At 37.6% G+C, this 20,885-nt stretch overlaps 3 protein-coding genes and 1 non-coding gene across 4 annotated transcripts; 1 reads left to right on the top strand and 3 right to left on the bottom strand.

Annotated features, from left to right (window-relative positions):
• Window positions 1–117: 117 nt before the first annotated feature.
• Window positions 118–10,046, bottom strand: LOC131782498 (elongator complex protein 3). Its single transcript, XM_066162198.1, has 22 exons — window positions 9,940–10,046; window positions 9,535–9,640; window positions 9,110–9,200; window positions 8,951–8,998; window positions 8,548–8,618; window positions 8,155–8,218; window positions 7,980–8,048; window positions 7,317–7,346; window positions 6,835–6,959; window positions 6,389–6,469; window positions 5,695–5,775; window positions 5,202–5,262; window positions 4,924–4,989; window positions 4,751–4,823; window positions 4,390–4,510; window positions 3,503–3,593; window positions 3,217–3,282; window positions 2,777–2,850; window positions 2,304–2,402; window positions 1,822–1,876; window positions 1,662–1,743; window positions 118–1,206 (listed from the first exon to the last, which is right to left on the bottom strand). Exons 1-22 carry the CDS (start codon window positions 9,959–9,961, stop codon window positions 1,130–1,132), a joined length of 1,653 nt encoding a protein of 550 aa, XP_066018295.1. The 5' UTR covers window positions 9,962–10,046; the 3' UTR covers window positions 118–1,129.
• Window positions 10,047–10,823: 777 nt separating this feature from the next.
• Window positions 10,824–12,239, bottom strand: LOC131782564 (uncharacterized). The gene has a single exon (XM_059099310.2). It carries the CDS (start codon window positions 11,977–11,979, stop codon window positions 11,275–11,277), a length of 705 nt encoding a protein of 234 aa, XP_058955293.1. The 5' UTR covers window positions 11,980–12,239; the 3' UTR covers window positions 10,824–11,274.
• A 1,356-nt stretch (window positions 12,240–13,595) lies between these two features.
• Window positions 13,596–15,935, top strand: LOC131782542 (small ribosomal subunit protein eS21). The gene is made up of 6 exons (XM_059099284.2): window positions 13,596–13,668; window positions 13,757–13,819; window positions 14,686–14,749; window positions 15,185–15,253; window positions 15,568–15,623; window positions 15,858–15,935. The coding sequence occupies exons 2-6, from the start codon at window positions 13,770–13,772 to the stop codon at window positions 15,871–15,873; spliced, it is 255 nt and encodes an 84-aa protein (XP_058955267.1). The 5' UTR covers window positions 13,596–13,668; window positions 13,757–13,769; the 3' UTR covers window positions 15,874–15,935.
• A 720-nt stretch (window positions 15,936–16,655) lies between these two features.
• On the bottom strand, window positions 16,656–16,753 carry Trnai-gau (transfer RNA isoleucine (anticodon GAU)). Its single transcript has 2 exons — window positions 16,717–16,753; window positions 16,656–16,691 (listed from the first exon to the last, which is right to left on the bottom strand). It is a non-coding gene; the product is annotated as a tRNA-Ile (tRNA).
• Window positions 16,754–20,885: the final 4,132 nt, after the last annotated feature.

Raw genomic sequence — 20,885 nt, 5'->3', positions numbered from 1 at the left:
GCAGACAAATCTGTTGTTTGTCAAACCAAATCAACCAGGGCAAGATCCACGGTTTGGTTCACAAATAGTCTATAATTAATCTTGAGTTAATGGAGCGGGTGGTTTAGCTGTGTAAAACACCACACCACCTGGTGACTTTTGAGTGCTCCGTCAGTAGAGAAGGTAATACTTTTCACAACAGTACTAAGACATTTAAACAACGATTAAGATGCGCGTGGCATTAAAGTAACCTGTAATCATCGATTAGAGAGTTTTCATTCTGCCTTTCTTGTGAGAGATCTGTTTATAAATTCTATATCAGTTGTTTTTAAAACAGGTCATGTGTTTTGATATAAAACATATTAGCAATATATTAAATCAGGCGAGTGATTCCATTCTTATGTGCTGTTGGTTGGATCTGACCGTGAAACGTTCACTTCAGTCTGCACAGAAATATAAAAAGAATGACATAAAATGCTACGCAGTGTACAAATCCGACTTTAAAAAAATTAACCGACAAAGAAACTTGAAGAAAATATAGGTTCAGCTCTAGTAAATTAGTAATTAAATACATCCCCATGCAACACTGGGTAGACAAATTTCGACAGCCTTTGTTCCAAAAAAGCAGTGTAAATGACGCAAATATGTAAAGGATGAAAATTAATAAGTTTTACTTTTAAAAATAGGAAGGTCAGTGCTAGTGTCTGCAAATCCATTAAATACAGGCGAACCATTCATCTAAGACCACTTTCGCATACGAACAGGACGTAAAAAGAGTTTGCCATACAGCGTAATGTCCCTGTAGTATTTTTTCACTCCCGTTTTCCAGCTATTTAGAACCTGGCGAGCATATTTCCAATATAAAATTATTTCAGTCGGCCATAAGTCATTACTACCAATTCCTATCCATCCACCATAGCTCAAGGCTCTCTTATTTTTGTGCCGAGATCTCTCCGCTAGTTTCTTTGTACACGTGGTTACTCCCAATCATTAATGTCTGACTGGTATTTACTGTAATAGCTCCTTTTTTATCATAATGTGTTGAGCCCCGAGGATGATGGGCCTCCTTAGTACGATGTCCGGCTGAGGTATCCCATACTGAATGTCAGAGTTAGTCAGTTGTTACGGTACAACTGTTCAAGGTTGTAAATCACAGCAAACTCTTTACCATGTAAGGACCCTCCAGTTCGTAACCAATTTTACGATAATAATTTCGAGTTCCAACTCCTAAGGAGAAAATACAAGGTTTGTTTTCATTATAATGTCCTGCTTAGCTGGGGCTTTAACTTTTAGCCAATGAATTGTTGAAGTCAATCAAATAAAGGAATCATTATTTCCCTCCTACATCAGGCATGGTTGAGTTCACGTGGTCTGCTTTCAAATAGTTTCGTGCCGAGAAGAAACTCAGTAGATATATTTTTTGCACCACTGTACCATTCACTCTAACACAACAAGAGAGGTTTAGAAAATACAATGTATTATCTGCCATCTACCCCCACATTTTGGCTCATTTTGGAGACAAAGTTAGAGATTTTCACCTTTTTTTTTTCCAAAGGTCAACATTTAAACCCCTTTTACCAAACAGAATTCATGAACAATGCATGAAGGTCACTTAGTACACCCATGACCCTCTGCGCACTGAGAAGGTTTAGTGTGATTTAATTCTTAAAACAGATAAATACCTGAAATTACGGCAATTTTCTGTGAGCCATGCTCTTCGCGGGCAATTCTCTCTGCTTCTTCCATCAACAACATTCCAAAACCCTGAGAAACGAGACACCTTTAGTAACAATCCTAACTAAATACATTTTCCAACTGTTACCACCTCACACGTGAACTTACTTGATGCTGAAATTTGGAAGGATCGCGGGCGCTGACAGGAACTACACTGCCGTAACTAAGGTAACAAGTTAAGGAAAAAGAAAAAAAGCTTGGACTGGATTCATTGCATTCTTATGGCCTCTACTTGCTTAAGGAAATAAACAAGTTTACGGTGTTAAAATTTCAGCCAATACACCACCGTCTCCATCCCCTCCCCCCCCCCCCTTTTACCTATCCTTGTTGTGATTAGTTAAGGAATGGAACCCAAAATGTCAGAATGTAACTCCCTATGAAAAATTACAATTAGTCATCATATGGTCCAGTTCCTGAATTCTGACTGGTCTACAGGCCGTGGTGTATGAGCTGATATACCATACACCAATCTCGCGGAATAAAGAATAAGATTCTTATAAATATTGAAATATTCCTTTGGGCGTTTTTGATGAATTAATGATTCCACATTAAATACTTAAGTTTTATCCTAAGTCTCATAGAAAAGATACACATGAAGTTCTCTGACGATAGAACAGCCTCCTGTCAATTCAGGTCTGAAGGATGCCTCTGAACACTTCCTCAATCTTAACAGGCCGACTAAAATATCTGTAGACCGTGAAGGAAAACTGATCTTCAAGATGTATTCAACGAAACTAGTAAGCAAACTGATCAGATCTATAAAAATCTTCTTGGGTTAAAATTCAGAAAAAAATATCCTTTATATATTTATCAAGAGTCTACGGGCAAGCCCTCATCACTAGCGCTGCAGGACGCACGTTTCACCGTCCGTGGGACCATTTGAGACGACTGAGGATAATTTTGCTGGGGTCTGGGACTGTTAATGAGTATCAGACCCTTTGTAGACCTCACACGGGTCCGCGAGCAAAGAAACGCTTGTGCCGGAGCGCTCGCTGGCTGGTGACTGCAGAGGAAAAAGTCACAACAAAACTATGCGTTATATATTAAAGTAAAAAGGATATCTTGCTCTGGGTCTTCATAGGACAGAAACGTTTCCCATCCACCATTCGCCACATAGTCTCGGCGAATAAGCTCAATCTGTAGAAGAAACATCAACAAGAACATTACCGAGATGGCGCGACATTACAGCCCTTCATCTAGAAAAACTTAAAAGTAATGTCATAAAGTCCTAATGTTTAAATGCAATAATAATGTAGTTCTATCGTTTATCTCACGATGTAGTCAATTCCTACATTGATTAAAAAAATTGAAAAACCGTAACACTGCACCCTCTGACTAAATTTATCGAGCTAAGCAGGAAAAACGACGAGAATGTGAGGCGTTACAATAAACTTAAGAACTAAGCAGGAAGCGGAAAAGAACACTTGACATTGCGGATGTCACCAACACTTGGAGAATTTGTTGATGCCATTAAATAATCATATCAAATAAGCCTTAACTTACCTCAAATGGTCGAACCTTATGGTGAATTTCCTGTATGCCAACCTCACGGGTTCGCACATCACGACACTAACATGAAGTGAAGAGTAATACATAAAATTGAATTTTCCATAAAAAAGAAAACCAACACACTTCTCACTGACAAGAAAAACATCGGTGACAGTAGAGCAAAATTGCTTTATGTATAATCACGACGTCAGACACGAATTCCTGAAATACTCAAAACTAAAGAGTAGAAGTGACAGTAGACAAGTTACATTGGGCGCAACTCCAGGAACAAAATTCTAACCTGTGTTCCCAAATCCTTCATACGTGCTAGTGCCAGTTCCCTCAAGTTGCCATGTTCGACACCAGAACTTACTAAAGGCATGGGGATATCCCTGAGACAAAAGCAAACACTTGGAGCGCATTTCATTTGAGCGTGGTAAAACAAGCACCAAATTATATGAAATTCATATATTTGCACTGCGGTGAAGAAATGAAATTAAGAGATCCTCGCAGCTAAGAAGACTACTGAACTAGTAATTGAAAATATGACCTGAAAAATCCCGTACGGGATTTGAACACATGAACTCTGCGATATCGGTGCAGCGCTGGTCAATGTGTTGGGTCCAAATAAACCATCCAAGTGATGAATGATGATTTTAGATATATGAAATTCATATATTTGCACTGCGTTGAAGAAACGAAATTAAGAGATCCTCGCAGCTAAGAACACTACTGAACTAGTAAAAAATTCAGGCCCGTACGGGATTTAAAACCCATGACCTCTAGTTCAGTTGGTAGAGCGCTGCAACGGTATCACACAGGTCATGTTCTTAGCTGCAAGGATCTCTTAATTTCGAAGTACCAAATTAATTACAGCAGCCATTCAGACCGAAGGAGCCAAAGAGAACTCAAAGTAAAATCTCAGGAAAAACTGCCTGAATGAAGCAATCAAGTTATGGTTGGATTTGGTTTTACATGTACATCTGATTGGTCCAGACCGTTGCGCGATTTTCTTCACCAGTTAACTGGACGTAGTGGATCAAAGCCGATGGAGACATCTAACAGTTTTGTATAAAGATTATGTACATTGCCATCAGAAATGTACTTAACATAAGTCGACTTACACGAACAAAACTGTGAATACTTTGTATAAGGGTTCCCCCCTCACTTCCAGTTTGTGAGACTAACCTTTGCACTCTATAGACTCGTGTCCAGGGTGGTACTAACGCTAGAATCCTCGCGATCAAATCCACCAATGTATTAGGAGGGTAACTCTTGTAGCGGCCGGTCTTCCATAACTCGTACAAACCTAAAAATGTTTGAAACAAGTTGTGAAAGATCCCACGTAAAAAAAAGAGAATAAATTAATGAACCGTATTAATTAAGGGTATCCTTCGAAAAAAAAAGGTTGTTCAACCTTTCCCTGTGCAGTGTATCGTCGTGGGCAAGCTTATCAAGGAGTTGATAATTATGAAAGAGCGCACACAAAAAGTGTTCAGTTAGAAAATGGAATTGCTTTCTCATGAAATTAAAATTTTCTTTCACTTACCTGTACCACGGATTACCAAGGTTGGGTAAATTTTCAAACCATCTGCGCGAAACGCTGGATTTTCAAAGAACTCCTAAGATTACAAAAGAAGCAAACAGTTTAGTGCCAAAACTATAAGAAAATATTCTTATGTAAAAACAAAACATCAAATTGTTGTGTTAAATTTCACTAACTATGAATTGTGCAATGTCTCGTTCCAGTCCTACATTTGGTAAATCAGGCATCATATGAGAGACAACCTAAAAACAAAATTAAACACGTTTAGAGTTTTCGTTACTTTCCAAAAATAATATACAAAAATAATATATATGTATGTGTATGTGTAAATATGTACATTAGTTGGAACTCTCTGTGAGTAACTGATTCACAAATTAGAGTAAATTGACAAATTCTTGACAATTGAAAAAACTTTTTTTAAAGGAAAAATCTCAAACTGAATTAACAGCTTTACCTTGAATCCTGCATCTTTAGACAAGTGAAATGACTCACTCACTGCTCTGACAGTGTGGCCTCTGAAAATGGTGTGAAGGGAAAATGTTCACTTGCATAGTAAACATCTGTTAACAGCTCATACATCATACAATAATTGTAAGGGAATTTAGCCAAATCCTCAATACAGATCACACATGAGTTGGGGAAAGGTAAGGTGTTAAACTGCTTCTTCACTGCCAGACTCTTTGAATCCTGTCTCCAATCTTCTATTTGAAATATCACAGATTCATGATAAACAAATGGTGGCATTTTTGCCTTCCTTTTCTGTCTTCTGTACCCCTCTGGAATCCCCCCCCCTCACACTCACACATAAAAAAAATATTTTTTTTTCAAGCATAGTTAAATTGATCCATTAATGGCTGTCTATTGTGGTTGAGAATTATACAATTACATAAAAAAGGGAAACTTTACAAAAAGCAAGTATCCTCTCTCATGTATTCCATCATGTTTACCTGTTAGTATCTCTTGCCACATCTTCATACACGCTCTGGACACCAATCTCCAGGCGAGTGCAGCCGTACATTAGCATGGAACTAAAAATATGAAACAGGAAAGGATTGCAAATCTTGTTAACAGCTCAAGAGTGTTATGAAAAAGAACAGAAACTAATTTGTAATTAGAAATTGGTAAAAGATGCAAAATTGGAACTAGGCAAATTAGCTTTTTGGGTTCCAGCTTCAACAAATTGCTTGATATCTCAACTGAATTTTAAAATTTAAGTATGGTTCTAGGCTCTGTCAACCCTGTAAGGTTTCCCCTTGCAGGTCAACAGGCATCTTACAAAACAGGTTATATAATGTTAACAACTCAGTTGAAAATGTAAATTGGCCACCGTATAGAGTTTAAAGGTTGACGTTTCGAGTGTAAGCACTTTGTCAGAGCAATCTGGCTGACGCTCAAAGTATCAGCCTTCAAACTCTTTATGGTGGCCAATTTATGTTTACAGTTGTTAACACAAAATTACCTGCTATACTCTCCCACCAATGCAGCACCACAGTTTCTTTAGAAACTTACTCCCTTTATTCAGGTTACAGAACAGAATAATTATTCCACCAAACATGCAATCTAGTATAACAGTTTGAAGATAAAAAGGGGGAAGTGATTTGGCTTTTTCCTTTTGTATTCTTGAAAAAGTAGAACACTCACCTAAGATGTTTTTTCAGACAGTAATCCGGTCTTGTTTCAATAGTTATACCAATACACTTTGTCTTGCTCCTCTCTGAGTACCTGAGTGGCATAAGAAAAAAACAGGTTCAGAATACTAAGTTCAAGTAATTTTCACTGTACTGCAATAATCTAAATACTGCTCCCCTGGCTGAAAACCTTTACTGGGTATTAAATAGTTTCCATTATGTGCTCTTATAAAGCAAATAATCAACAACTGACAGAGATTTTATTTCAACAATAGTAAATTACCAATTGTTTCACCTGACAAAGGCTTAATGCTCAAAACATCAGCTTTAAAAACACTTTATGGTAGCCAATTTATATCATCAATCAGTTGATAAAATGAATGGAATACTCCCACCAACACAGCACCATGGTTTCTTATCCCTTTCATTCAAATTAATAGAGCTCGATGATAGACTTACTTGACTGCTTCATCCACATTATTACTTGTGTGACCTGACAGGGCATCATGGAGATTCCTTATAAAGAAATCTCTATAGCTTTCATCCAGACACATGAATGTACCTCCCATTACAATAAACTCAACCTTCAAAATATAATGAACAATACAACCTGTTTTGAAGTTTTGGACATAAGCGGAAACCTTGACTAGGAAAGTAAGATTCTCTAAAGGAAGATGTGTGAATCTGCTTGTCCCTCTCTCGACCCAAGAGGTCATATGGACACTAACAAATTTTAACTAAACCATCAAGTAAATGCCACAGGTATCCCATACACAAGATGAAGTAATGGTTTTAGTTCCTCCTAGCTAGAGAGACTGAAATATGCAGGTCACTAATTAAGGCTTGTTAGACTTAACCAAATATGATTTAACAAATTGTAACAGATGTCACTTAGAGGTGATCTGAGTGTACAAAAACAGAAGTGTATTATTAATTCTCACCTTATCCACACTGTGTCCCAACTGTTTAAGCTGAAGAAAATACCAAATATTCTCATGAGGTCATTAGACACCAAATACATTATTCCACTTGCCAGCAGGGCAAAAAGTTTAAACTGTTACAAGTACATGTGTCTGTTAATCTAGCTTGTTTGTGAAGTTGGCCCCTCAGATCCCAGAAGAATAAGCTCTCTATACTAAGACTGCCTGTTTCCTATAGGATTCACCCTCCTTCTCCACTTTGTCTCTCCTTTCCTACCACCACTGCAGACCAGCTTCAGCCAGCCTTGCCTATTCACACCTTCCTCCTCTGCTCCATACAAAAAGATTGTTAGGAACCAGTGAAATTCAGGGCCCAGTTGTATAAAGGGAGGTTAACACTATCCAATCTATAAATCGCTATCCAGCCGATAAGTGATAGCAAAATGTATAGCGTTATCCACCAGATAGAGATTTATTCAGTGGATAGACTTGTCCAACCTTTGAACAAAGGACTTTCCGCAATTACATAACTGGAGATTTTTATAATCACCTGCTGCCCTCCAAATGCTACAAATCAAGTAGTGATTAATAATTACTAGTATTTCAATATGGCAAGTTCAAGACAAACAACCGTCCACAAGCAACTAAACTGTTGTAAGACTACCACTATAAGACAATATTCACCTGATCAATTCTATGTCTTGTTTGTAGATAAGGGTTATATCGTGCTCGTATTGCTCTCATTGATGTGGGCTAAAAGAAAAGAGTTGAAGTATATGACTTAGATATATGTGCCAAGCAATTTGCAGGAGAAATATTTCATTAAAAAAAGCCTGGTTTATACTTAAAAAAACCTTACTTCATATCCAGTGTAAGACTGTGTAGAGTATTCAAAATCAGAGTCTGGCCCTCCTGGGCAATATCTACAAAAAGTGGAACACACATTTTATGATTTGCTGCCTTGAAGAACTACACAGTCATTTACAATAAAAAATAATGTTAGGTTTGTGAAGTGCAAGCCACTTGTCACAGAAACTTTATCATCCATCTTCCAAAAAATAAACAACAGTAAGGCTACTTTTCAGTTTGAAGGGTAAATATATCTGATGCAGATCTTTGACATTGTGATATTGAATCCAGTTCAGCATAATGTCTAAATTCTCACAGATAAAGTCGCAGACATTCTCCATCACTAAGCCTGTTGATTTACCAACATTGACCGTAGCAGAAGTGCAGAGTTATGCTAACTTACACACAGATATTTCCAGTCATGTTTATATGAGGACATCTATGAGGTTTGCACATAACAGCCACAACTGCAATCTGGGATAATAAAAAAGGTAAGTAAAATCCATTTTTTTTCGTTGTGGAAAATCACCATTCCCTAAAGAGATAAAATAGTCCTACTACAGCAATGGTTTCCATCCTTGGACTCATAAAACAGCAATATTGAGTCTCCTTATTGTCTGCCTTATATATATCTAAGGATAACTAATGAGAATTACTTAAATCAAAGATATCCCCCTTGCTTATGATAATAGTCATCACGCATAATTTCCAAAAAAGTGCTTAACAATGATGAGAACAACAGTATTGTCCCTCATAATCACTACCTATACAATACAATGCAAAATAAAAAGCATCAGGATACTCACCCCTGAAGCTGTTCTTACTGGTTTGGCTTTCAACTTTGGAAGTAAGACCTAACCGGGTAAAGTACACAAATTCCTGTTTCATTGAAATTAATATTCCAGAGCAATCCCTTTGTGAAAATAATTACTGAAAACTAATAAGTAAAGAATTCAGGAACTAACCTTTTTATAGGCAGGAGGAACAGCAGCAATGATATCCACCAGTCTGGGTTGTGATGTCAGTCCGTATTTACTGGCAGCCTGTCCTTTGATCCTTATGAACCGGGACATAACAGTAATATCGAGCAACGACACAAGAATGTGACTCTATTGCCACTTTTTTTATAATTTAGATTTACTGTTGTTGACTACAGCATTACACATTGCACGCCACTGAAAACCGATTTTTAAGAAAATCTGGAAAAACCGAACAGTAGACCATCCAAGCGTTACACAAGCAAATGTTTTAGGAGTAAGACGTGTCCATGTATAAGGAAACTAGACAGTGCTGCATAACGAGGCTAAATAACAGCTGTGAAAGAGGCTGGACAAAAAGGTTATGAAATAACATCCTCAAATGTGTGCATTAACAGATATCAGGCACTAACTTGTTTAGATTTACATCATTTCCTTTCTCCTGTGCTGTGATCAACTGACTCACAATGTCTGACACTGTCATCATCATCAGTTCAGCTCTAGAAGCACTGGGATTCACTACAACGGAGTAAAGTAAACAAGAAGAAGGATTCTAAGAGAAATTTAACATAAGCTTAGAATGACTTCCAGTCATCTTAGGAATCTGGGCTTATTGAGAGGGCAGTAATGTTCATAACAAGCAAATAACGTTTGAGAACTTTTAACATGATTTGGAAAACAGAAACAACTCACACACAGACACACATGAAACCACGTGAAAATACATCAAAAGTCCTGACAACGGATCAGCAGAAGGTAAAAAAATCCAGTATATGAAAATCAACTGCACAGACACGAATTCAACCACACCTTCCTACCTTTCTTGCGATTCTTTCCCATATTGACACTTTTTAACCGAAAGGATCTTGTTTAACCGAAATGTGGCTTACTCAGTTGATGGTTCAATATGGCGGAAATGTGTACTTGATACTTCATGTAAAATGTGTTTTGTCTCCCTGAAGATAACAGCGACAGGAATTGAATAAATAAGAATTTTCTTTCTTTTCCATTTCTTGTTCTTTGAAAATAGACTTACGGAACAGGTTATGAAAAGGAAACAAAAAGGCTTGGAACAGATTCTAAGCGCCTCGCTGGGAAGCGAAGGTGCGCGCTCCTTCGTCTTCAAATCATGGTCTTAATACGGTGCTAATTTTTCCATTTGTCCACAGAAATTGTTTTTTCACACACAGCGCTCACACGGCAGTCTTTCTGAGAATATCTCTATAATTATGTGCCTAGGAAAATGTTTTGCCTTGTGTATGTTCGTACCTGAATGTGTTACTCATCAGAAACGAGCTTTTCCAACCTTGAATGCGTTTTAATTCCCCACCCCCTCCCCTTTCAGACTGGAGCCACTCTTGAAGTCCCCGACAACTAATGAAGCTTTTTTCACTTTTTTTCACACATGTTTATCGCTACTTCCTCCTTGCCACAGAGTTTAGGAACACATTGCTTATGCATTGCGGACCTATGTTTTTAATTGCGCAACTTCATGCACGCTCTTTCGGTTTCCTGTTTGAACCTCGGAGGAATCAGAGGTTTGTAGCAGGGAGTAAAGCAGTCAATCCTGTGACGAGATCGTCCTGATAAGGACTGTTGCGGAGGATGTCTGAAGAGTCAAAGTATGTTGTTTTGTAATTTATATTGTATTGTCATAAATTATAAATGATAAGCAACGGCAAGCTGACTTTATAACATGTAATTAAAGTGATAATTCATTATTTATTGCAAACTGCTCAGGAAGAAAGGATTTTTTCAAATTAATCTACATCACATATGGATAAATTCAAAGTGTAACTTGTAGTTATTTTGTCTATATTGCTCCCCCACATATCAATGGAATTCTTTACACGATAGGCTGTCAAACTATTGACAAAGCAATAACATAAGGCTTCAAGCCACGTTTTCAATTATAATAGATAATGTTGCTATTATGTTTATTCACTGTGTTCTATGAAAGTATTAAACAAAGGGGAAAATAGCAATAGAGTAAAGTTGTTTTGCTTTTTAAGTAATTTGAACTGAGTTATGCTGCCTAACTGAAATGAAACCTAAACCGATATTGCACCGGAAGTCATAATTAGTAATACAGGAGGCATCCAACTTGAACTTTTGCATTTCTTCATTCCGATTGATTTTGCGAAGATGCCCTATTAGTCTGTTATGTCTTCAACCAAAACGCCGTAATTTCCGGCTTTGTATCTCGAAATGATACGACTAGAAATATTTTTCCACATTTTAAATTTTCCTTTTGGAGATGTAAAACTTCTCAATACTGGTTGAGTTCCATTCTCGATAATACTATTTCTTTCAATTTCATCGAAATGGTCTTCGAGATTTTCTTCTTCTAATAAACAATTGTACGAAAATCCATTCCTGTTTGTCGCCTGGTTTGTTACATTGCAGTCTAGGTGTAGCCAGTTCATAAAGCGGTGTCTTCGTGCTTTTGTCGACGACGGGCCATTTTGGGAATTTATCCACATACTTTGAACAACGCGAGAAATTGCACCAATCCACTGATCACAGCTTGATTTACAGTCTGTCTTGAGGAGATGAACACCTCTCTTAGCATACAACTTAAATTTACAGGGGCCGTCATCGAAACCTCGCTTACGTCTAGAAATATTCTTTGAGCTCGAGCGGTCTGAACTTTGTCGAGACGATTCTTTTCTCTCCAACACTTTACATGTTGTCTCTTCTGTCAAGGTTATGACTCCGGCAATTTTCTTTTCATTCTCGTTCATAAACACAAGCCTATCTTCTTGAAGGATCACCCTGTACTCTTTCCACGTATTTTTCTTCAGTTTCTTTCGTAAAATTTCTCCTTGAAATAGGGCCACAGGGTTTGTATTCACCATAGCTTCTTCTAAATTAACTCGCCCGTCGTTGAATGACGCCCGTCGCGGTCCACTGAACCGTTGTTTATGTTACATGCAGTTTGCCAAAGCCAGTGAAAGTCCAGTGACGTGGAAATATCCAAGTTTTCCGTGAAATTAAGCTATATGCAACTGATAGCGGATAACAACATAGTCTTTGACGTTGGACGACACTTTACGCAAAAATCCTTGGCAGAACTTAATTCAATCACGCGGTGGTTTCCACTCGGTTGTGGGTGAAAGATGGCTCTGAGTGGATTATATGTTGCAATATGACTTGCCGATAAGAAATTTATTCCAAACTTCGATTGACCAATTAGCGCACAGCTTGCTGACCTCAACTCGCTCTTAAGACAGAAAAAGCCATGGTTGGTTTCCTCTTTCAAAACAGAAAAAATGTCTGTTATTTAAATCATCCAAAGTGACGACAAAGGGAAATATACGGCCTTTTCAGAAAACGTTGAAAGCTTTATCCTTTCATTACGGGAACGGAGTATTTTAAAGAATCCCTTTTAAAAAAAACTTAACACAAACACAGGATAGTGAGCAGAGCCGTTGTTTCTTCAGACAAACCTGCGGAACATAGATTTTGATTAAATTCGCTCTTTCCCGCGCATGATTCCCAAAACGTTTCATAAAAAAAAAGAAGGAAAAAAAATATATATATAAACTCAGTTTATCAAAATTTGAATTGAATAATTGAAGGTCTTGATATCTGCATCACGAGTTCAGCCGGTTGGATTAAGTCAAAGTGATAAAGAGGTGTTATAAACCCTCGCCCAAAATAGCTAATTAAACATAAATCAGTATATTCCTATCAAAAAATTCCCGGCGATCCATATGCTACCATGATATTAAAATGTGATATTTTTAATAAAAAAAAGTACTACCAACTCTCGCACGCTTTACTTTCAATAGGAACATTATAAGTGCTGTTTATTAGAATAACGTTAATGCGACGACCACCCCAGGACAAGAATTAAACGTTTTCTCTCCAGCGTTCAGCTGCTTCCGTGCTTATACTAAAATATTTTTACCTAAAAAATTGGAAAAGGAGTTGTTTCAGTGTTTTTGTTTGTTTTTTTTTTTATCATTTAAAACAAATAGAATTAACGTTGTCGTGGGTCTGTACACTAATAGATCACGGATGACGTTAGCATGTGGTAAAAACATAAGTTACACACGTGCACACGGCTGCGCCTCAAGAACCACTTTTTTTCTTCTTTCCACACTTTGACGTTATCTGTGATCTATTACTGAACAAACGCACGGAAACATAAAATCAGTTTCTGTAAATCAGCAGATCTTTTGAAAAACCGTCAACCATAATACACGTCACTGTCATAAGTTTTGATAAGACCAAGGTTGGGAAAAATGTACTGCGAGCTCAAAGAACAAGAAATTTGGTCATATGTACATGCAATGTATTTTGGTGTAGGAAATACCACCTGAGGGTGAGAACTTGTTCAAATCTTTCAAGATGTCTGTCCAGTCTAAAATTAGATTTCCTACTACATCTTGTTTAGTCCCTCACCTGCGCATTTTATCCGCGTGCATCAGTAGTATGCCTGGAAACAAATTTCGCGTACTATGAATGCTGGGACTGCGCACGTTTCGTCCTTTTTTCGCCATCTTTGTTTTCACAGAAGTTCTTAAAGACGTGTAACCAGGGTAAAACAGACTTTCAGTGGTTCTTAGCTATGTCGATTTCGATGAATCTTTCCACTTAAAATCTCTCTATATTTCTTTGACTACTTAGATCATCGAATAAAATGCAGAACGAGGCAGGAGAAAACGTAGACATGTACACACCAAGGAAATGGTGAGTTGATCAGCACTCAATATATGAATTTTAGCTCTAGAATCGTGTAATGTCGTCGTCGAATCGTCGTTTACTGCTACGTTCGATTAAGGAGTAATAGACTTAGTTTTGGGTTACCTTTTGCAAAGTGAACAAATTTGACCTATGTATATGGCAAAAGTATATTGATTAACGTAAAAACCAAACGCTTTAGACACTAGCTATAGGTTATCATCAGAGTCAACTAATTTGTTTAGTGTTCCATCCTTATTATTCATGACAGAGCTCTAGCTACACGTGCTTAGATTGATTATTATTGTGTTTATTATTATTGGTATAGGTAATCACATGATTTCTAGTGCAATTTGGAATAAATAAGCACGAGTAAAATTTTTTCAAAGACCTACAAAATTACACGAGCCTGCAGGGTGAGTGCAATTTGGGATGTCTTTGTAAACATTATTTATTCAAACACTGCAAGTGACGTAGTGTGTTCGGTCAAAACAACCACATACAATCAAAACAATAACATACAATAATATTTTCACATTTTTTAGCAGGGGTTTCAATAAAAGCCGGTTACCAGCGGTCTACCACTGCCTGTAGGACCTCTCACCTCCATCTGTTTGGTGGTCACAGCCGCCTATTAAACCTTCAGTGGCTGCTTATAACTAATGTTATTGAAACTTCTGCTTTAAGTCGCAAAAAAGTTAAAAGATGGGCTAAACAGTTCAAGGAATTGTTCAGTCTGGTTTGTGACTTCTTTGCACTGAATTAACCCTCTTCTGTATTGAATTACCTGAAAACTGCAATTTATCTTAACCAATCAGAACTGAGTAATTTTTTCATATATCTTATCATCATAGTTATTTTTTATACCTATACAGCTCCGTTACCAATCGTGTTATTGGGGCCAAAGACCATGCCTCAGTTCAGTTGAATGTCGGACAGGTAGGCAGGCAAATGCTACTCTGCTTCAATTCCAAGCTTAGGCTTAGGCTTCTTCCTCTTCCTTAAATTGATGAATAGAGAACTGAGTTAAAGTGGACATTAAAGGAATCAATTTCCCTCATTCCTTGCCCTTTCAAACACCACCCTCGCAAAAGACACATCACAACATTTCAGGATACCCTAAGATGAACAACTGTTATGGTAGGACTAGCTATGCTGAAATAAGCACTACATGAGCTTAAACTGATGCAAACATTTTGTCTAGAATTCAATTTGTTCAAGAGCAAGGGTCAAACCTTGGTAAAAAACTTGTTCATGATCAGGAGATTAGGATAGTTTTGAAATCCCTGAACTAAAGCCTCTTATCAAAAAGTTCATAAATTACTCAGACTGTTAAAAGAAATTCTATGGTAATGTTTGTTGGCTTTGCTATAGATTGACGAGACTGGGCGATTCACTGGCAGTTTTAAGACTTATGCTTTGTGTGGAAACATCAGGCAGATGGTACGTAAGGGTTAATTATGTGAAAAGATAATTTGATGGAAGGGCAAACTGGAGACAAATTTTGGGCAGGTTAAACATGTGGTTTTGTTGTTCAGGTTGCGGTAATGCCCAACTTGTAGCTGAGAGGTGAATGTTCAAACCCTCTTTAGTCTGAATTGATGTGTAAGCTCAGCCATCTGTAATTGCTTTAATTTAAGTTTTTCTGTAATGATCAGTGTGTCCCTTTATATCCACAAGCAAATGTACTTTGTAATGTAAAGTGTTTGAGAGAATAAATTCTTCATCAGAATGCTATATTCTGTCATATTCTGTAGGGCGAAGCAGATGATTCCCTAACAAAGCTTTGTATAGAAGATTCCATTGTTAACAAGTAAGTTCCCTCTGTTGAATTCCTCTTCTGTAAAAGTTAGTTGAGAAATGAAAGTCTGTAAGTTACCTCTGACCTTTTTTAGTTTTCAATTTTCAAATTTTTGTTTTTAGCATAAAGTTCAATGAGGCTGTATCATTTCAGTAGTTTTTTTCTGTTTCAATCTGCCTTGTGTAAAGCATTACTGCTAAATGGTAACATGGTCTTTAACATTTTGTTGTTTTGTTCTATTTGTAGGAACTATGACTCCTAATATGGAAATGAAGAGGAAAGATCTTTCTTGATAAATAAATAAACTTTGTTGTTCTGACTGAACTGATATATTTCCTTTGTTTTCTTTTTTAATTGTTATTACAATTTCCCCTATTCACCTTATGCCCAACTCAATTTTCTCATTTTATCGCATGTTATTTCTTCCTGACTACCTCTTCATGAAGGGATTTAAATGATTCGTACACTAAGTAGTTTCTCTCCCTTGTGGTTACCCATAAGTTTGTTTTTTTGGGCTGATTCTCTGAGCGAGTTGCGGAGAAGTATGTTGACAAGCAAAAAAGTGCGCAAAAATATAAAAATGTTTAGTCGTGCACAAGGTAGACTCTAGTCGTTGCGGGAAGGGAGAAGGTGTGCGAATGTCCGAGTCATATGATAGATTACTCGAAAGTAACCAGGTTCCAGACCAAATTTTCTAGGACTTAAATCTGCGGAAATCACTTAAGAGTGACTGGAATCATGTTGGCCCGGGGAGAAGGAATCACGAAAAGAACGAAAACGTTGATCAGAAATGTTTTCTTGACGAACTTCGTTAGACCCATAAAGGAGATTCATGCTCGCTAAATAGAGATAACTACCATGCAAACAAAGGACGAGAGGATTTGATGATTATGTCACCATAACATTTGGGCCTCGGGACGATTACATACATCTAGTTTATTCTTTGAAGCTCAAAAAAGACTTCGAAGGAAGAAAAAAATTAGTTTAGAAAGAAAAGTTACGGGCAGAGAATTGAGAAAGGAAAAATTACAAAAAAGGAAAGAATGGTCCGTGAGAGGCTCGAACTCTCGACCTCGGCGTAGCCATTAGATCTATGATCTAGGTGTATCAGCACCGCGCTCTGCCGACTGAGCTAACGGACCATGCGCTGACCACATGATTTTTTTTATAATATTTAAATACCTTATAATGCCTTTTGGACTCTGTATTTGCTATAATGTTTTTCCTCGCGCAGTTGATTACTCTTAATACTTTGTAACTAATTTTAATTGCTTACTGACTCAGATAGGTGAAAAATATCACTTTTTCCCGAGCACTCCGAGCAGACGATGCGTGATAAATAATCGTCCATGACACCCTTCAAATAACACGGACCCACAACGATACTGATTGTGACTCATTTCTATTTAACGATTTCATCAAAATAACGGAAAAAACCAACAGGTCTCCGTGACTAATTTTTACCTTCCTTGTCACTTGCGCACTTTTCGCGAAAAAACTTTTCACTGCCTAATGAGGAAACTCAAACCAAACAGAAAAGAAACAAAACAAAACAAAACAAAACAAAAAGATGAATATAAAAAAGTGAAACACAGTCAGCTTTGCTTGACATGCGGTGCGGTATTATGTAAACACGAGATTCTTTCCCCCCAGATTTGAGTGAAAAGATTCAAGCCGAAGTTGAAGATTAACAAGTAAAGATTCATAAGTAAACCATTGATCACGAATTGACCTGCACTGCAATGAAACTTTGCTGCAATTAATGAGGCGTGTAATCAATGCAGAGATGTTAAATGATCTGTTCGGATCTGCCTCTGGTACGAGAAACAAACGATTGTCGAAGTGTTATGCTACACATTTGTAATGCAGTAAATGCACCGAGAAATAAGTTTATGCAAATAAATATAGTCAACGAGGTAGGGCAATCAAGTTTGCAGGAAATACGGAGTTTCCGTTTCTATCCTAATTATCTTTCTTTTGAAGACTAAGAGTCCTCAGGTAAACAGAAGTTTATCAACCAAGACAGACTAAATATTCAGTAAGCTTCTAAGCCCCAATCCTTAATACTTCGGAAGTATTATGACGCTGATTTCTGACAATGGTTTTTTTTTTTAGGAGCTACTTTCTCACGGGTCTAACCTAACCACTGAGCGGCAAAATTTCAATCCTAGTCACGTACGTTTTTTTTCTGCAAGATGAATCACCTCAGCAGTTTTACACATTCTCTGGTACTTGATCCCAAGCACTGAAAAAAGAATGCCGGACATCTTTCCCTTGTCATCCGTGTACTTGTTTTTATTTTTTAACCATAATCCTTATCCGAAATATATGTATAAACTCTTGTCTTCAAAGAGGCATTTGATAAGCAACTGATCAGTTGGGTGTAATGAATATTTTGTTAACGAAAAAAGGAATGTTTATATTTGGTGTTAGCCGACCTCTGGGGCCGCACTCTCTTGCAATTTGTCTGGGAAGCAAGTTGGTTCATCCAGTCCTAAGAGGTCTAAGATAAACATCGAGATTTCAATCACTTATGTGTCGAGAGATTCATTTCCGATCATTATTTAATTCTTCTCATAAACTTGTTTCTAGTCACGAAGCAGTGAAGAGCAAAAAAACGATTGTAGAGAAAGAACAGCCGAGGAAACTTTTAGCCACGCACATGCAGGCATCGACGGCTTAGAATGGCCATCTTTGCATGTGGTGAAAGTAGACTACACAAAAGTATCTTAGTATTCCCAAATTCACTTGATGAAAGCCAAACGAAACTCTCAACTGACTAGTAACAAATTGGTCATTTGGTACAATAATGCGCATGCTCGCGTACCAGCCTGAGGAAGGGAAGGACTAATGAAATAAGACCAAGATTAAATCGAATCAGGGAAGAGCTACTGACCAATCACATTACACACTTCCCCATGGATTTCACGTTGACTTCTCGTTTACCACGTGAAACCCGGCTCTTCGAAAGCCTGTGTGCACTTGCACATCCGAATGCAACATCCAAAAGGTTTGCTTTCTACCCTGCACCGAAAGCATTCAAAGGAAGAGGGAAATGAACCGGCGCCGTAAAGGAATTCCGCCTCTTCTCTAGGACTGCCTGTTTTTAAAACACTTGCGTGCCTCGTCAACTAGAGAAAGAAAGACGAGGAAAGCTGCAGGCGTCGTCTTAGCGGATAAGGTCTGGCAAGAATTTTCCTGTTGTGACCATATTCGTGACTTACTGCGCGACTTGTTAACAGTCCACTGTAGGTGTATCCTTTTGGGACGAGTAAATCAAATTATAATCGGGAAATTCCAAACCTGTTCTTTCTGGATTACTTCAAGTTCAGGGTGTTCTTTTCGATATCATATTCCCAATTCTAATCGCCAATTTACCTAAGTTTCTGTTCCTAAGCTCTCTCAAAGTCAACGAAATATACTGGGGTTTTTCAAAAGCCAGTGAAATATAATCTTCAAGTTGTTACAAACCGAGGATTAGAACAGCCATAATGCGTTAAGAAATCCTTTAGAGAGAGGTTTGTTTGTTTTTTATTCCACCTGTCTCGTAAATTTCAGGCTTAGTATTTTCAGAGCGCTTAACACTCGCTTAAGAGGAAACATTGATGAGAATTACACATATTCAGAGAAATTTCGTGTTGACTTTATTTGGAAAACTTAAATGGCGCATTTTTGTTGATCATCTGACACTAACTCTTGTTACAGCAACGGCTGGGTCCAAAGGTTTCATGACTGTCTACATTACTTTAGGCAAAGTTTTCTTCCAAAGCGTTAAAAGAACACCAAAAATGAGCTTGAAACCGGAAAACTGGAAGATGGTAAATTCATGTCCTCTTTCCTTTTGACCCCGACTCAGCTGGTATGGGCGGGTCATGTGGTGGAACAAATATGCACACCAGTTACGTGATCGTTGAAAGTTATCAATCAAACGTTGATTGGCTGCTGATTGACTGCAAACACCGATGGTAACTGATCGCTGACCGATATAGACGCTGGCGAGAATACTTCGGCTAAAAATATGGAGTGTGCGCCACATAATTAAGGACCCTTTGCTGACCCCAACAAACCCCTCTTCACTATTGACAAAAAACTCACAAGACTCAATTTGGTAGTCTCTTTTGGATATTAGAGAAAGTTCATTAATGAAGTTACATAACAGTTACTCTAATCCATATAAAAGTATGACCCAGCACCATTTGCGCTCCCACCGGCAAAGCGTGTCGGCAGTTTTGTGGTGGAAAAAAAAAAACCAGAACATTCAGTTTTGTGGTTTAGAGTTTGCCGGAGGAATATTCTAAGCTGTCAGCTGTTCCTGTATATTTCCTTAACTGCAACCTTCTCAAATCCACCCGTTGGTTGTTCCGACGAATTCATTCCATTACGCTACGGCTATTTTAGGGCTGTTTAACCAAATTCTGTTCTTACAGGAGGAGTAAGGGCAGAAAGGAATAGCAAGAATAAATCAAGAATTTCTTTCAGCTTATCAAAATAGAATCAATTTCAGCCGACTTCGTGAGTGCTACCAAAACGACACTTTCTTTCAGCGCCTGACCTTTTGTAAGATTGACGAGTAAGCACAATGCGCTGGTTTTTGTGGCCTTGTAGGTCTTGTGGGGATAAGCTGATTGGAGCCTTCTCGAGCTTAAAATGCCTTCCTCGACTTCAATTACACCACGTTTAAATCATCCCACACAGATATTCTTAACTACGAAAAAAGTCTGAAGTAACAAATCTCCCTTGAATCGTTGTTTAAAAAAGAGAACATCTCTGTGCTTTTTAATACAGACAGGCATCTCCAGTGTACGAAAATCTCGTGAGTTTTTCAAGATTAATACAAAACAAAGGACAATATTTCAAAACTCTCATAAACAAAATTTGAAAAAATATTTATTTCTACATGTACGGGAAGTTGTGCCCAGCTGAGGGGAAATTGGAAGAAGTAGCGGATTAAATGCAAAAATTAATTTTAAGTCAATTTGTATGAAATTGTGCTCTTTAATACCGTAAATCCCTTTTTGTTCCCACGCATATACCATTTACGAACAAATACTTTTTTTTAAATGTTGTGAGATTGAAACATGCAAAATAGAACTAAAAAAACACCATATTCTATGGTGGACTTAACTCTTACTTTCCGAAACGATTAAAACTAAAGTACTCTGAAGAACGAAAAGGTCATTTTCAGTCATCTTCTAAAATTTAAAGTATCGGAAGCAGTCGACCCAGGTAATAAAAAGTAGCAGGCGGTTAAACTCCAAGTTTCGTGACAAACCA

Source organism: Pocillopora verrucosa, chromosome 2, assembly GCF_036669915.1.
Source record: "Pocillopora verrucosa isolate sample1 chromosome 2, ASM3666991v2, whole genome shotgun sequence".
In the NCBI taxonomy this organism is placed as follows: Eukaryota; Metazoa; Cnidaria; class Anthozoa; order Scleractinia; family Pocilloporidae; genus Pocillopora; species Pocillopora verrucosa.
This window is presented reverse-complemented; position numbering and strand designations above follow the sequence as displayed.